At 36.2% G+C, this 18,082-nt stretch overlaps 1 protein-coding gene across 4 annotated transcripts in view; it reads left to right on the top strand.

The window, feature by feature from the left end:
- The window catches only part of CACNA2D1 (calcium voltage-gated channel auxiliary subunit alpha2delta 1), a 379,039-nt gene that overhangs the window by 82,810 nt on the left and 278,147 nt on the right, over nucleotides 1-18,082 (top strand). For all 4 annotated transcript variants that reach the window (XM_079785391.1, XM_079785388.1, XM_079785389.1 and 1 more), the window contains exon 3: nucleotides 421-537. In XM_079785391.1, coding sequence (XP_079641517.1) covers nucleotides 421-537 — 117 coding nt within the window. The remainder of the gene's footprint in view (nucleotides 1-420; nucleotides 538-18,082) is intronic.

Here is an 18,082-nt window from a genome sequence, read left to right on the forward strand (position 1 = left end):
GTCTCTCTCCATACATTAGCACTTCCCCCGCCCTCCTACCTTTGTTCACTGCACATATCCTCCAGGTTTGACGTCCCATACTTCAGTTCTCCTGTTTTTAAAATGCTGATGGCAGTTAATTCCAGGTTTTGAGTTTGAAAGTACAACTTCAAGTCACAAAATTGCATATACAAAGCATTGTTGTTCAAGATGTTTTACAGCCTGTTGACGTAACTATTTTGGCGAGCTGGTGGTCTTATAGGAAACTAATATTTATATACATATTTTTGACACACCTAAACTCTGGGAAGATTAAGGTGAAGGAAGAAAAGGGTGGACTTTTCTAATCAATTGTTTATGATTTTAAATACATTCTAATGTGAACCTATGAGCCAAATAAGCAATTATTGTTCTTAATAATTTATTTTGCTTTTCACATAGATTTATGAGAAATACCAAGATTTGTATACTGTGGAACCAAATAATGCACGCCAGCTGGTGGAAATCGCAGCCAGGGATATTGAAAAACTTCTAAGCAACAGATCTAAAGCTCTGGTGGTGAGTTTAAATTGGGTCTGCTCATTTTGTTATTTTCCATTACTTATTATTTTTCATGCTTTAGTTGGAGGCTTTCTTTAGTATGGTTTCTTTACCACGGAAACTGTTCATCTAATATGTGCATGAAAGGTGAGATATCATGGTTTCATTGTGAATCCAACATAATCAGCTTACTTCTAATTATTAGTTTGTTAGGTGATTTTAATACATAGGAATAGTATATTTAATTTGTACATGGATGTGTTTATACATATGTAAGGCAAGATGCGTAATAATACTGTTTAAATTTATTGTGTAACATAAAATCCATGAATATTGCCAGCACCCTTAACGCTGCCTTCTTAGAACTTTCCTGTCCCCTTACCTTGCCTCCCTGCCAGGGGTGGCCAACACTCTAGATATTTGATTACTTATTTCTTTATTTTAAAAAAATAGTTGTGCTTCACATACATGTTTTGTTAAACAACATATTTGCTAGTTTGCTTTCTTTTTAGTTTTATTAAAATCACATTATACTATATGTAGCTCTCAGAGACTTTCTTCCATTATGTTTGTTCTAGAGGCCCAGTGCATGAAATTTGTGCAGTCTGGGAGCCCTCGGGGGATGCCGCCTGCAGGCTTAGGCCCATCAAGGGGTCCTTAGTGCTGCCTGGGAAGCGGGAGAGGCTCTTGCCACTGCCTCTGCACTCACCAGCCATAAGCTGAGTGGCGCAACCCCTGGGGGAGTGCACTGACCACTACGGGGCAGCTCCTGCATTGAGTATCTGCCCCATGGTGGTCAGTGTGCGTCATAGCGACCGGATGTTCCACTGTTGGGTCTATTTGCATATTAGCCTTTTATTTTATAGGATGATTTATCTGGAGGTTTGTACTTAGATTTAATTTATTTTAGCCACAGTTAAATATTATTTTATGAGGATATATCTCAAATTTTCATTTATTCTCTGTTGGTAAATTATTATTTGGTGCTGCTAAATTTTCTTGAACAAGTTTCCTGGTACCTACTGCAAGGATATCTGTAGGGCCAATAGTGGAATTATTAGACTGTAGGTATTCACAAAGTCAGCTTTACAAGAATATTACTTCCTTTCCAAAATAGTTTCATCAGTTTAGATGTACACTAGCAATATATTTTTAGTATCAAGGTTATCAACATAAAATACCCTTGGGAATATATAATAGATGCAAATCTATGAAAAAACATGTAAATTGAACTGGTTGTTTTCTCAAATATCTACTAAAGAAATTCCCTAGGAGTTTCTAGAATTCAGTTGTTTGTCTTTTTTTAAAGGAAATGAACAATTGAAAGGATTTTTTTTTCTTTGTTTAGTGGAAAGATTAAAATTTCTATGATAAACTTTATTATGTCTTCACATATACTGATTTTATGTATTTGAACATTAAATTTTTAATTCTGGCTTTTATAGCCTGTTGATTAAACATGAAATCATAACTTATTTCATTGCTTCATGCTTAGCTTACATTTGTTTATATGTTTGACTCAAAACTATTTCAACCAATATCTTTTTTCAATTTCAGTATTTATTTTGACATTTTATTCATGCTTATATTGTACTATTATCTTTTGATTTGCTCCAACAACCAAGTTTAGAAAGAGCTGAAAGAGAAACCACTGTAAAAAAAAATTTAGTTGCTTTTGCCATAAAACCAACCTCTTTTATAACAAAACAGATTTTGCACTTAAGTCATTTTTGGTTTTGTTTTGAGAGTATATAAAAACATGTTATGATTCTGATGAGTGATATGCATTGGGCTGTTACAGAATCCCATGAAATAGGCACATTTAAACATCTGTTCATTCTTGTTTTATTAATGAGGAAACTCATAAAGGTCTAGGGTTCTTGTCCAAGACTTGTATAGATAACATGAGGTTGTGGTGGAATTTCACTTTAGGACATCTGTCCATGAATCCAGCTTTTTTCCCTCTAACTCCACACTGATAATTTCAGCCATTTTATTTTCAAGATGTATTTCCTAAGTTAGTATTTTTCTATTTTTCTTGCTATGCCTATGCCTCACAAACTGGCTCAATATGGTAATTATTCTGCTAACATTGTTGGATTATTCTTAAGCAATCTCAAGTCAAAAAAGAAACAATCATTTAACATTGTTATTAACATTTATTTCAGCCTGCACTAGGCAGAAAACCTGCAAGTGTTAATGAACAGTTCATAGGAAAAAGCTTTTCAACAAAACAATCCAACCTCCTCCAATGGTGCCTCATGAAAGATGGAGGTGTATTAAATAAGTGGTCTTATTGTTCACCAACCAGCACAGATAAGGGGATCTGCTGAGTTAATGAAGGTCTCTAGACATTTTGCTCAAAGAAAATAGGATCAAGGTTATAATAAACACATTTTTCCAGTGACACATTTCCAATTATGGTGTATCATGTCTCCCTCTGGCTGTCCTGGTAACTTTAATTAAAGCTGCTCTAATCTATTATGAAGCTTTAAATACTGTAATATGCGCCACCTCCCTCTTAATTCAACCTTGATATTTAGTTTATGATTAGATAATGAAAAAGAGAAAATAACAAATGTTTTCAAATGACTGTTAAAATAGTATTTTTTCTTTCTCCCCCCCCCCGACAAAGATTATTGTTGATTAACCAAATTGTTTTGTGTATCTTTAGCTGTTAAAGCAGTAGTTCTCTATTTTTCATGTTTGTCATTGATATGGAGTTTGTTAAAATGCAGATTCCTGGCCTTTATCTATAGAGGGTTTAACTCAGAAAGAAAGAAATATCAGAAAACCAGGTCCAAAGAAGTGATAAAGAGATTCAGAAAGAAATGTGAAATTTTTAGAGACTCAAAGAATTTAAAATATATTGTATTTGGGTTTTAGGAATCATTGGTTTACTTTTACAAAAACAGATTCATTAGAATATATTGGAATGAAATAAAGACTATAGTGTTAAAGAGTTTTTGGGAAATGAGAAATTGGCAAGAAATTAATATGCTCAAGAAATTTGGTAGGACAGTGAAAGAGAAATGTGGAGTACTACTATAGACTTGTTCTTTTTTTCAGAATGGAGGACATGTAAACATGCATATAGGCAGAAAAGAAGGAATCTATTAAATGTAAAACTAAGAAAAACACACACACCTGGATGTTGAAGGATAGTTCCAGAAAACACATACACCGATATTAGAGTAATGAATTTATCTTTGAAAAGGTGGTGGTATCTTTCACTTGAGACAGAATGGATAGTAAATATGAATAAAGATAATTAAACTTGCAGATAGATGAAATTGGAAGTCACACTGGATAACCACTTTTCTCTTGGAAAAGTAGAAGTCTTATGTGCAAAGAATAGGTGTCTTGAGGACTGTATTAAAGATTTGGGGAAGCAAAGTAAGAAAAAGTGAAATGAGTCTTGTATAGGTAAGTGGTAAAAAAAAATATAGAGCCATCCTAACATTGAGAAAAAACAGAAGGTATAAGATATCCTCGTGTTCTAAGAGTGAGGTGCTAAGCTACATATGAATTTGAGAGTTGTCTGAAAGTATATGTCTTGACAATTAGCCCTAAATCTATCTTGAGGGTATAAATTTATCCAGATTGAAGAGAACGAACAAAAATTCCTTTGGGAGAAGTATGGAATATTGTGCTGTTTCTGTTTTCATAGATAAAAATGTCCTTACCCTTCTCCTTAATCTTAGTATAAATGTTCTTGAGAGGATTGCCTGGATTGCTTATATATTTATTTCCCCTTGAATCTGAGTGGTAAAGGGACTAGCTAATCCACTAGTATTTTGTCAAATTTAGATTACTTTTATTTATTTGGATTTGACACATGCTTCTGGATGCTAACAATCAAGTGCCAAGGCCAGAGATGCCTGTCTGATGGCTGAGCAGTGAAAGGTGGCTTCACTGGGCACACGCTTACACACAAATCAAAGCAGAGGTGAGCCGTACCCGATGGAGCTGGTCTGGGACTCGATCCAATAGGGCACGCTGCCAGGGGCAAAGCCAGTTCAGCAGAAAGAGGGTAGACACACACTATCAGATGGGAACTGAAGCGTAGGGTGTAAGTGGCAGCCAGAAGTGTGGCATTGTAGTGAGATGTTCTGGAAACCTCCAAACAATGCCGGGTGGCACCCAAAGAGAGGAGTGAGTCAGCGGTGCCCATCCACCAATGCCAGAGTGTACCCACACACAATCATAGCGAGAAAGGGCGTCCATTACCAGCTTCCTCACAGTGCCGTTGCTGAAATCTCCACCTGTGAGCTGGCAAGTGCCATCAAGGTGGGATCAGGAGGAGAAACTCAGAGAGTGAGCTTACCACACTCCTCACACAGAGAGCCCGGGAATTTCTCAACCTGGAGCAGTACTGAGCTACTATTGGAAGTACAAATGAATTTTAAAATTAGATTTTCACTTTAACCCAAATTAGATATTTTAATTAATTAGCTGAGATTATTTTTAGGTATAAAAGTGATATATACAGTGTTGCTAAGGACAGTTATGGACCCTGTAAGGCTTAAAGTTGTGTCCAAATACAGCTGAAGGGTGATTAGTACAGATTACAGGTTTATTTTCTTTCATGTAACAAGAAATCTGAGGTAGGTAGCTGAAAAGATTTCCAGAAGTCCCATTCTGCTACTTCTGTGTGCACCTCAGTGAATAAGCCCTGCCTGAAAGTGGGGGATAAAAAATACAGTTTTTGCCTCTCTGTACAAAATTGTTGTACTCTTAGTTAAAATTTTAATCCAGCCAGCTGGTGTCTATGTCAAGACCTTTACAAGATTTAATGTGAGTTTTAGGGAAGAGAGTCTAGAGCAAATCCATTTTAAGAAACATAGGAAAGAAAAACATTGCTTTGTAAAAAACAAAACAAACAAACAAACAAAAAACAAAACAAGAAAAACCAACAACAATCATAGAGTTCTGCCCTGGCTGGTGTGGCTCAGTTGGTTGAGCATCCTTCCATGCTCCAAGAGGTCACCAGTTCAATTCCCAGTTAGGGAATGTGTCCAGGTTGCAGGATCGATCCCCAGTAGAGGGCATGCAGGAGGCAGCCAATATATGTTTCTCTCCCTCTCCCTTCCTCTTTCTCCAAAATCAATAAAAACATGTTTAAAACACACACACACACACACACACACACACACACACACACACACACACACAGAGTTCCACTCCTTTAATATGATTACATAATCAGATCAGCTTTTTCTATGGAGGATTGGGACAGTATTAATAGTAGAAGAATGAAAAGACTCTTGAATCCATTTTAGATTGAGATTGGCAGAGTAAATATTATAAACATCAAGGACACTTAAGAATTAGTTATCAGTAGTTGAAATGTTTGAAATCATGAACTATGATAGGTAGGGTATGGTAATGGCCAAGAATTATGAGTATAAGAAAGAAGACAATTGTATGTGAATAAAGTGTAGGTTTATAGGGAACAGTGGGAAAACAAGAAATTGTGGTACATGATGGGAATTTAAGAAACTAAGAGTTCTGGGTGATAACAAGGTGGAGGCATGAGTGAGTGAGCAGGTTGTTTGGAGAAGAGTGAAAGCTTTTGAAGTTTTAATGATAAGGAGCAAATTCATAATTAGCATTTATTGAATGTCTGCTATGACCCAAACCCTTTTTGCTAGGCTCTTTTCAGATATTTCTAACATAATTTCTATTCTGCAAAATAGGTATAATTGATCACATTTTAAAGATGAGAAAATGAAGGCTCAAGTAATTAAACATTTGTCCAATTTGACACAGCTTGCAAGTACTTCAAACCCACTTATGTCTAATACAAGGTACTTGGTGTTTCCTGTGAGGCCTTTACTAGTTTAAAAACTTCCCACATTAGCTCCTTTAATCTTCATAGTACATGGACTGAAACTCAGATAAATGTAAGTTCTTGACCAAGTTTTATACATACAGAGTGAGAGATTTGGGTTTGAATTCTTGTTTTATCTAGCTTTTAGCTTTATGCACCATATATCTCACCTCTATGACATCTCAGTAATCTGAGCCAAAATATATTTTGTCATTTGTTCAATCAATCGAATCTCTTTGTACAGGTGACGTATAACTATTATAACTAAGTAAGCCACACTAATTATGCCTTTTGTTGGGTCCCGTAGTACCATTGGATTTAAGTCCTATAAAATGGCATCTTCCGCTGCTTTGTTTGCCCTGAGGCATCTAACACCTACTTGGAGCATAGGTCAGCACTAAATAAAACAGTCTACTAACCTGGTTTCACAATAGAATTCCTCTTGATTTTTGAAATCCAACTTTCCCAGAGTACACAGATCTCTCAGTAAGATATTTTTGTTTCTTGTTTTGTTGCTAATGCTTATACGGCAACTATTTACATACACGACCTCCAAACTCAGAATTTTTTTTAAACAATGTGATATCTGGGAGTCTTGATTTAAATTTCAAATAGAATTAGTAGAACATCAGAATTAGTAGATGCTTTGAAGAACATGCCAGGTGCCAACCGAGGATATGTACATGTTTTCCGCTGCCACTGAGAAGCCAAGCCAGGTCTACAAACACCTGCATCTTAACAGCCCTGCTCACTGTTCCAGTAGGCAGTGATTGTAGCACTTTACCCTCTAATATGAAAGCTTCTTACACTTATTGATGCACCTTTTCGTTTGGTAAGTATATTTACTGTTTTAGTTAGAATTTTAAAAGTTGGTTATGGATGTAGATTGATACAAATGCATGATTTTTTTTTTTCAATTTACCATCGTAAATGATAGGCTATCAGAATTTTCACTCAAAACATCTGATTTTTTTTTTTTTTGTGTGTGTGTGTGTGTGTGTGTGTGGCTTAAATGGGAGATGCCTGCATTTCTTGATATCATTTGTTAATGTGTTAAATGGAAATCTCTACACATACCACCACATTTCCTCTCCCAGGTTACACACTTTAGTGGCATATTTATGGATTTTTAAATCCATCATGATAATGACAGGACTTTGGGGCCAAGCAGAAGAGACAGTGAAACATTAAGTGCTGCTTAGGATCTCTTAAATTACTAAGAAGGAAACAACAGATCCATATAACTATAACTATGCTGCTACTTTCTACCACACTCCGCATTTTAATTTTTATAACATTCTGTTTTGATTTATATATTATTTAAACGTTTGTAGTAAAGTGTTTTTAAACAACACCTTCTGTTGTAAATTGCTTAGTGCTAAGAGTACTTTCTCCCCCCTACCCCATTCCATGAAGTAGTGTCTGCACTAAAGGACTGTATGAACATAGACACTTTGGGAAAAAACTAGGTACCAAATACATTTTGAAGATGGAGAGCACAATTAATAGTATAGTGCACCTAATTTTTTAATGGAAGGTATTCAGATAAGAAAAGGTTCCGGGCAACAATTATAGTGTCTTCCTAATAAAATAAATAAATCCCTTTTGGAAATGTGATTCTCATTGTCCTGAGTTGACAGTCCATAGGTTCAGAAAGTAATATTTAAAGTACCACCAAGAGCATTACTGTGTTGGCAATTTGATAAAGATAATGTATGCTCTGATAACACAGCACTTGCAGAAATTAGAGTAAAAGGGAGTGATGGGTTTGTTGATTGGATTGAGTACAATGGGAATTAGGTGAAATGACTTGCAAAATGAAAATATGAGGCCCTTTTAAAAAGCGATTAAGACCTTCAAGATTGCAGCAGCAGAGCATTAAACCAACTGTGGGCCCATCGGAGTGAAGGGCCCTATCTAACTGCAGAAGTGACACCCCATAAGGCTGGCCAGCCCTTGCACACGGTTGATTAGTGGCAGATCTGGAATGGGACTTGGGATTATTAACTACTCACCCAGTGCTCTTTCTCTAATGGTAGTCATTGAACTTTACCAGGTGACTTGAGAGTCTATGAAACCTATGACAATTGTTAAAAAGATAAATCCAAATGAGGCAAAAATCCATATTTCATTCCACTTCTATTTTAAAAAAATTGCAAACTTGTCCCAGTAGGACTATAGAAATGTTCTGATCTAAATGTGCTAGTAAGTGGTGTTTTGTATAAAAATAAATAGAGAGAAACAGGGCTAATCCAAGGCCAGACTCTTTGACTTACCTAATGGAATCTTTAGCTAGAACTCCATAGCATGCCGGAAAAATGGAGATGACCCGATCAAGTAGTGTTTGCTAATGATAAGCACTGTTGAAACCATTTATAGAGACGAACTTCAAGTAGTGTTCTGATTCCTAAACATTCTTCACTCTATTTATTTATTTTTATTTTTAAATATTTTTTAAAACCCTCACTCGAGTATATGTTTACTGTTTTATTTTTAGAAAGAGGAAGGGGGAGAGAGAGAAAGAGAAAAATCGATGTGATTTTGGTAACATGGATTGGTTACCTCTCATACATGCCCCAACCAGGAACCAAACCTGCTACCTGGGCATGGGCTCTGACTGGGGATTGAACCCTCGCACTTTCACTGTCCAGGAGGACGCTCCAACCAGCTGAGCCACACCGACCAGGGCTTAACTTAATTTGTAATCTATTGAGGTTTAGTTTTTTCCTTTTCCTCATTACCCCCTGATTATCCTGCCACATAATTACAAACGCTCTAAGTCTTCTTCAATGCATTCATTTTCTCACTTTTACTGAGTATGGTGCAGGCTGAAGCCCTGTGTGAGATATCCAATGTCACATAGCTTGTTTTTTTTTTTTTTTCTTCTTTTTCTTTTTGCTCTTTTTTTTTTGTATACCCAAGAATTCTTTTGAATCTATTCTTCATAGTTTTTTAGAGCTTATAAAATTAAGAACTGCGTTTACAAAGATGAGCTCTCCGTGCCTTCCTTAACATTCCCTGGCACAATTTGCCATTAGAATTGAATGCCCTGTTTATTTAATTAAAATATCATAGAGTCATACATCTTGAAGGAATTTTGGGAATTTGTTTTTCTGACTTCCTCTCAGGCAGGTGAATGTTTAAACCACCAAGGGTAGGGAGTTAGCTGTTCTTTCCTGGAATATTTTCAGTAATGAAGCTTCCACAAATATAATGCCCAGTTATTATTGTTTAGTTTGGTTTTCAATGAATTATTTCTAACATTCATGTCCTTATTTAATTTAAGACATTTTACTTTATTTTCCCCATGTACAATAAAATTTGATTGGCATTCTTCTTATGATAATATCTCATTTTGTGTGTGTGTGTTGGGGGAGGTATCGGGGGTAGGAGAAACATCATCAACTCCTCATAGCTTTAGTGTCTTGACAAATGATGATTCTCAGTTGTCAAGCAGCCATTCTTGCCAGACATTGTGTTAAATGCTTTACTTGTCTTATCGAATTTAATCTTCAGAACAACCTTATGAGGTAGGTCTGTTATTGGCTCTGAAGATCAGAGTTATATTGAGATATAATTGACCTGCGGCACTGTATAAGTTTAGGGTGTACATCATAATGATTTGACTTACATATATCATGAAATGATTACCATAGTAAGTTTAGTTAACATCTATCATCTCATATATATACAAACAACAATACACATCTTTACATATGGGAAAACTTTTGATTATTTTATTAGAATAAGTCATATAAATGGAATGGCTGAGTCAAAAGCAGATTGGCATTATTTATATTTTTCTTTTAAGGAAATTATCTTTAATCTTTCTATGAACTCTTTCTCTGACTACTTTTTATTTGTGCTAGTAAATAACAGGACTTCTGAAAAATTAGGTAGAAATGACCTGGTTTCATTTAGCCCAGTATAATAAGTTAAATAGGGTTCTGTAACCAGGACTTAATTTTAAATGATAGGTATATATTTTAATTATTATAATAATATCAAAAACTCAGACTGTTTTTTACGGATTAGTGACTTTGTTTTTTTGGCAACATAATCAGTTCAAAATTAACAGGCTGGCTGGGTCAAACATCTGCCTTCCAGATTTATTTAAAAAAACATACAGCCTGAGAGTTGCAGTTCCTGATTCCACATGCCTGCCCCTGTGCTCTGTCTTGTATGTTTTATCGCAGCCACGGGCAGCATGCCAACCTGCCGCACTGCATGAGCGATCCTGTTGTCGGCAGACCTTGTATTCTAGGGCAGCTGACACCATCTAAGCCCCGTTATGAGCAGGCACCAAATTGTGTCTTGACAGCCCAGGCATTCGTTCCAAAAGACTGTCCACTCCTTCTCTGGCTAATTCATCCATTTAGTCCCGGGACTCATTACTCCCCAATTACAGCTACTCCTATAAATGTTGGCCTATTGTTGCCTGACAAACCAATCACCTCTGGTTGTTTATACAGTCTTTTCCCAGAAATTCTACGTCAGCCAACTTAAATGTCCAATAATAAATAATAATAATGACTCATTTTCTACCAGGGAGTTTACAGAGAATTTATGGCCCTGTACATTACTGCCTATGCCATTATTTTCTCCAGCACAACAACATAATGTGACCTCTTAAAAAGGAAAAGAAATAAATCATCCACTATGATATTTATGTGCTCAGAATAGTTCTTTAAAATATGGATGTTCAGTAGCCAGTTTTGCAGACTTGTGCTAGAGACAAGTATGACACTTGCAGAAGTGTTCATTCTCATTAAATGACTTTGCACATGTCCACTTTCCCCTCTCAAATGCACATTTTAAAATTACATGATCAATATAGATTTTAATAGTATATAGTTTCTGATGCCTTTGTTAGTAACTATATTTTGACTCACTAATTATAACCATTAAAATGAAATTAATCTTCACAGTTTCTTAGAAAGACTGATGATTTTTTAAGGTTAAATATTAAAATGTTTTAAAACTAACAGCTTATGTAACTTCTTACATAGAAGGGGAATAGTAATAACAATAGTTTATTAAGTGCTTATGACAAGTGCTAAGGCCTTAATTTCTTCTCTTTCTCTTACTCTCCTTTACCACCTCTTTTCTTTTACTCCTTCCACCCTCTGGGTCCCTCTTCTCCCTCTTCTTCAGTATGATAAGGTGAGGAATTATAGATTACAAAGTGCTAAGTATATCGTCCAAGGTCATGTAGTTCTAGAATGGTACTTTTGTTTCAAAATAAGATTATAAATTACCATGTTTTATTTTATATAAGATGTACAAAGAAGTGGTAATGATATCATATATATATGATATATATGTGTATATACATACATATATATTATACACATATATATGTATGTATTATTGATTTCAGAGAGGAAAGGAGAGGGAGAGAGATAGAAACATCAATGATGAGAGAGAATCATCAATCAGCTACCCCCTGCATGCCCCACACTGGGAATCAAGCTGGAAATCTGGGCACGTGCCTTGACCGGAATCGAATTGTGACCTCCTGGTTTGTAGGTCAACTCTCAACCACTGAGCCATGCTGGGTGGGCTGATAGCTTATTTTAATTTTAATTACAATGTAAAAGGAGAGGAATACTATGCCCCTATAAAAAAGAAGGAACTTTTACCATTTGCAACAGCATGGATGGAACTGGAGAGCATTATGCTAAGCAAAATAAGCCAGTCAGAGAAAGATAAATATCACATGATCTCACTCATATGTGGGATATAATGATCAACATAATTTGATGAACAAAAATAGATCCAGAGACAAATGGCAGGGGAGGTGGGGGTGGGGGGGTTAGAGAGCAACCAAAGGACTTGTATGCATGCATATTAGGATAACCAATGGACACAGACACTGGGGCGGTGGGGGCTTGCCGGGGTGTGGGTGGTTTGCGGGGGGGTCAATTGGGGAAAAAGAAGACATATGTAAAACTTAAGACAATAAAAAAAGGAGAGGAATACTAAAAGAGAAGGAGGGGCGAGGGGAACAAAGGAGAGAGGATATAGACTTTCTATTCTCTAGTATTACTATTACTGGTAATGCATTAATGTGCGGTTGTCTAGTGATGTAGACAGAGATCATAAAATCTATAAATTTTTATGAAGCTTAGTATAATTATTTGGGTTTATATATGAAAAGCAAATATTTTGGAGTATCTACAAGCCAACAACACACTGTGCTGGGGCTTTTGTACCATAAGTGAATATATTTTGGGAGTGTTTTAAGGAAACTGGATAGAAACACATACAGTTGTGGTATAAAGATAAACATTAATTAGAATGGTCCTTATTTGTAAACTTGAACTTAAATGCCATGCAGATATTCACTCTTGTTACATCCAATGAAACCAATGACTTTTTGGTATTGACTCTCTCATTTAGATGATATTTCAAGAAGTAAATTTTACTAGCACCTAAAGCATTGGTTATAGGCAAAGGTTAGGAGTAAGTGAATCACTCACAATTCTAAACTTAAGGTCTATTTAAATTAACCAACTTTTAATTACAAATAGTGAGGAATTTAGGGCATGGTATATAGTTAAAGGACAAGAGCTGTTGCTCTATTCAAGGGGAGAGAGGTGCATTATGGGAGTGGGAAAGGGAAAATATGGAATCCATCTGAGTTTATCTCATAGGGCACAAAGAACTTCCGAACTCTCAGAATTTTTGTTCTTCCTAAAATGTATATTTGTTTAAAGTATTCCCTACCATTCCTTTGCTCCCGATAGTGGTTTGCTGGAGATTTATAATCTTGAAAATGATGCTATCTTTTGGGAATGTGCAGGGGGATAACTCTTTCTATAATGTCAATGATGCTAACTGTCTGCCAGTCATCTGGTTGGGAAAATCAGTGCTGCTTAATGTTCCTGCACTTCCATGACCCCATTTCTCTTCTCTAAATGGTAGTGTCTAGTCCTTAGTTGACATTTCACACCAATTGCCCCGTGGCTGTTGGGAGCTAAATCAGCATATTAAGAAGCAGCAAGTGGCACCTCATGCCTGCCCTGAGGAAAGTTACCCTGTGTTAGTTACCGCACGGATCCTCAGCTGCTCTCCCCGGATCCTTCAGACACGCTCACTGATGCCAAACAGCATTTCTCAGCTGCACAGGAGGACACGGAAAAAAACACTGGAAGGAGGGCAGTTTAAAGATGTAAAGGCAGGCCCTGCCAAGGCAGGCCATACTTTTCCCCTCAGCTGCACGCACAGAGGAATTATCCCTGTGATCTGCCAGTGTTTTATTGCCACATAAGTAGGCGTCCGTTACAAAGGGAGCAGGCGGTGCACATTTTTGTTGTGTGTGTGTGTGACAGTAGTAATTTTCTACTTCTCCATTCAGTGACAGTGTTTAAAAAGGAAAATAATGGATGCATTTTAAGAGGCAGTGAGCCCCAAAAGGCTGTTGGTAGTTTCTGTAAATGTGTAATCATTTCTATGGTACAACTAATGTTTAAAAAGAGGATGCTGTTCAACTAACATTAGCCAGTGAAAGCCTGGGTTCTGCCTAGTGTGCCCTGGATGATATTGGTATGTTTGTTTCTGATTCGCTTTGTGGTGTGACCTGTTCAAGTAGTACTGAATCAGATATTTTGATTGATACATTAAATCCTGATTTAGGCGCTTTGGTGTTCTTTTCTGGTCAAATAGGAAATAGTCCCATTATATTTGCTTCTCATCAGAGAGGAAAATAAAAACTTGTGGGCATGTTTTCTTTTAAGGAACTGATGGGGTCAGGGAATGAATGCTATAGCTGCATTGTAAATCAGTACATCCTGAAGTGACTAGGAGTTTGACAGCTTGAAAACGAGAAACACTTGTAAAAATAAAATGTGTAATTAAGGCTCTCAGGTCTAAATTTCTATAAATTCATCAAAATCCTTCCTGCTACTCCAAGAAGGTTTCTAATTATGTGTCTTTCTGCTAATTCATTGTGGTAGCTCAAAGCTTCATCCACTATAACAGCTGTGGCTCTCGGCTTAAAGCTGCAAGATTTTAGCCTGACACAGTGAGCAGGCTGACTCAGATGTCACAGATGCTGTGCAATGTTAACCCTATTTTAAAAGGGTCACTTACAGAAACAGCCTTTCCTATTCAATATCTACATGTCAGGCCTCACATTTCCCCCTACCCTGTAGTCCTTTATGCTGTGACAAAGTTGTCCTGTGTTATGAAATAGTGACTCATTTATGTTCATGCACTGCAAATCACTAAACCGTCTGTCCTGCTCAATTTTGAAACTCTCCTTCCAAGTTCAGTGTCTAAGTCAGAACATAGTTAAGAGAGAGAGAGAGAGAGTTTAATTTTTCTGGAGACTCTTCGGGGTAGGTGGCCCAAGGTGCTCTTGTTATTGAGTTTGGATGATTGAATCTTTTCTCCTCTGATATTTGTTCTTTTATTATAACTAGTAATATTTTGCATTAACTTATAAGTTGAAGAGGTTTGTGTGTTTTTTACCTTTCTGGAATGTTCGGGGAAATAAGCAATATGGAGTATTTGAAGTACATGTTTTCTTCCCCCCAAAATTATGTCTTGTGTTTCACTTCCTTTTCTGAAAGATTTTGTGCAACTAATATTTAGATGGTAAATCTTTGTCTGTTGTTTAATTTAGTGTGTAAAAATATTGGTAGCTATAGGTCTCTGTATACTAGTTATCGTCAGTTGATACATTTTGGACTGATTTAATTGTTTTTGTTCTTTTGTTGATATTTAGATTTTTAAATTATTTTTTTCATTAAATTTATTGGGATGACATTGATTAAAAAGATGATATAGATTTCAAGTATAAAGATTATATAGATTCAAGTGTACATTTCTATGGTACATGATCAGTATATCGTATTGTGTGCCCACCACTCAAAGTCAAATAATCTGTCACCATATATTTGGTTCCTTTTACCCTTTACTACCCTCCACCCTGCTTCCCTCTGGTAACCACCATACTATTGTCTGTGTCTATGAGTTTCAGTTTTATATCCCACATATGAGTGAAATCACATGGGTCTTAGCTTTTTCTGACTAACTTATTTTGCTTAGCATGATATTCTCAAGGCCCATTCATTTTGTGGCAAATGGCCATCAGATATATGAAAAGATACCCAACTTCACTAGCTATTAAGGAAATGCAAATCAAAACTATCACCAGATAAACTATCGCTACCTCTCACACCTTTAAAATGGCTGTTATCAACAAGCTATGTAATAACAAGTGTTGGAGAGGTTATGGAGAAAAAGGAACCCTCATTCACTGCTGGTGGGAGTGTAAATTGGTACCGCCACTGTAGAAAACAGTATGGAGGCTCCTCAAAAAATTAAGAAAAGCATTACCAGCCCTGGCTGATGTGGATCAGGTGGTTGGAGCATTGTCCCATACACCAAAAGTTCATGGGTTCGATTCCTAGTCAGGGCACATATCCAGGTTGCAACTTCAGTCTCTGGTTGGGATGAGTTCAGGAGGCAGCCCATTGATCTTCCTCTTCCTCTTCCTCTTCCTCTTCCTCTCCCTCTCCCTCTCCCTCTCCCTCTCCCTCTCCCTCTCCCTCTCCCTCTCCCTCTCCCTCTTCCTTTCTCTCTAAAATCAGTGGAAGCATATCCTCAGGTGAGGATTAAAAAATAATAAAGTTACCATATAATTCAGCAACCCCTCTTCTGGGTATCTACCTGAAAACTTGAAAACATTTAATCGCAAAGATATATTCATGGTGGCCAAGACATGGAAACAACCAAAGTGTCCTTCAATATATGATTGATAAAGAAGATGTGGTACATATATGTAATGGAATATTACTCAGACATAAGAAAAGATGAAACACTGCCATTTGTGATATTTAGATTTTTATAAAGTGACTATATCATCTTGTAAAAACATGATACAACTACATTGACAATATAAAATACAGATAGAAAAACATAAATTAAAAATTAGCTTTTAAATATAGTACTGTAATCAATCCCCTTATCAACTTTCAGAAAAATAGCATTGATATTTTCTAAACTGTTAGTTTAAATTTTGTTGTACATATTTGGCTTCAGGTATATGAATACTCTAAATCTGAGCAATCATCTGTTTTGTTACATGGGATTCTTGTATAATTATTTTAAGCATGCTCGCTTTCCTGACATCTGAAATAAGTTTTACATTAGGAGGCAATAAATGATACACCTTGTTATTAATCTTTAATCAATCTCTTTGTTTATAGACATGTTTTTCTCCTAAGACTAAAAGACTCATTTCAAGGCACAAAAGTTGTATGTTTGTTATGACTAAAAAGCCAGTTATACTGAAAATAAATGATAAATTATAAGTGTAAATAACTCTGATTTTCTTGATTCAAGAGAGAAAGACCTGTGATAAAGGTACCCGATATCAAGTTAAATTTTTTTCTATGTTTCTATGTTATATGACACATCAAACAAAAAAAATCTTTAAATTTTATATGATGAACACAAAGTTATTTTATTATCTAGCTTATGTTACTGTTAAACAAAATAATGTAAAAGTTTACTAGAGTTATGATTAATTGTGATGGTTTAAATAAGCATGTTTATCTCAAAACTCTATTAAAATAAGTTTAAGGAATAAAGAGACTTAAATCTGTAAGGATAACAGTTATAGAAGGTAATGTCACAGAAGGGCTGCTAACAAAATTTAGAACCAGACCAGAGGACTCCTTGACTTACAAGAGTAGAAAGAGGAAAAAGCTAAGTGCCTACATTGGAATAATATATAATAAATATGTACCACATTGAGAAAAAATTCCCTTTATGCCCCAGAACTCCGGTAGGGCTTTGAAATTAGAGCTACAACATGACTTTGAAAGGTTGGGTGCAAGGTATGGCTGAAGACATAAAGATTGATTAAGAGCGTTTACAAGAAGTTCCCTTCTCAAATGCCTCCCTCACTGAACTCAGGCCAGTGTTGAACTTAAGAAGCTCTGTACTCAGAGATAGCAGGAGATAAGAAAAGTGTCATTATTCTAAAAGAGGAAACTCTTTTTAGAATGAAAGGAAGTCTGTATCTTGAGCTGTGAACTTCTCAGTTTCCTTCCTTCTTGAATCCCAGAATTAGAGAGGAGTTTGGAGACTTAATTTCTGGAGATATTGGCCCAAGAGATGAGATGTACAGCGACTGACACTTTGGGATTCACCAACAAAATAACCAGCTCACCAGCTGATCACCCTGTGGAACACGCTATCAGGATGCGTGTTCATGCACATGGAACTTTCAATCAGCTTTTCAATGCCTTACTCTTTAAAAATATTTTTTCTAAACATAATTTATTTTTATGCATTTAATATATAAAATGTTATTCATAGAGCAAGCAACCAAAAAACATTAGCAGATAGCCACCTGAACTACCTCTGGTAACACTAGTCTCCATTGTGAGAATTCTCTCCAAAATGACTTGTAGTCACTTCTGCAGTGGGTTTGACATTTTTTAAACCATGGCAATATTGTCACATACCCTTCTGGCTATGCTTGGCACCTTCTGTATCAGTGATGCATTTTGAAAATGGTTCATAAGCTCAGATTTTTAAAAAAATTATTATCCAGTGGTGAGAGCTTTTCAATTTAAGGTACATAAAATCTGGCTACAAATTAAAACCTTCATGTACTCTCCCACCCCTTCCCAGGCTCTGCATCCCCCAGGTTTATGCCTCGGAGGTATCCACCTCCAGCCACTTCCCCACAAGTCAGGGGAAGTCCCTGTT

The sequence above is a fragment of the Cnephaeus nilssonii genome (assembly GCF_951640355.1).
Source record: "Cnephaeus nilssonii genome assembly, chromosome: 12".
Taxonomy (NCBI): Eukaryota; Metazoa; Chordata; class Mammalia; order Chiroptera; family Vespertilionidae; genus Cnephaeus; species Cnephaeus nilssonii.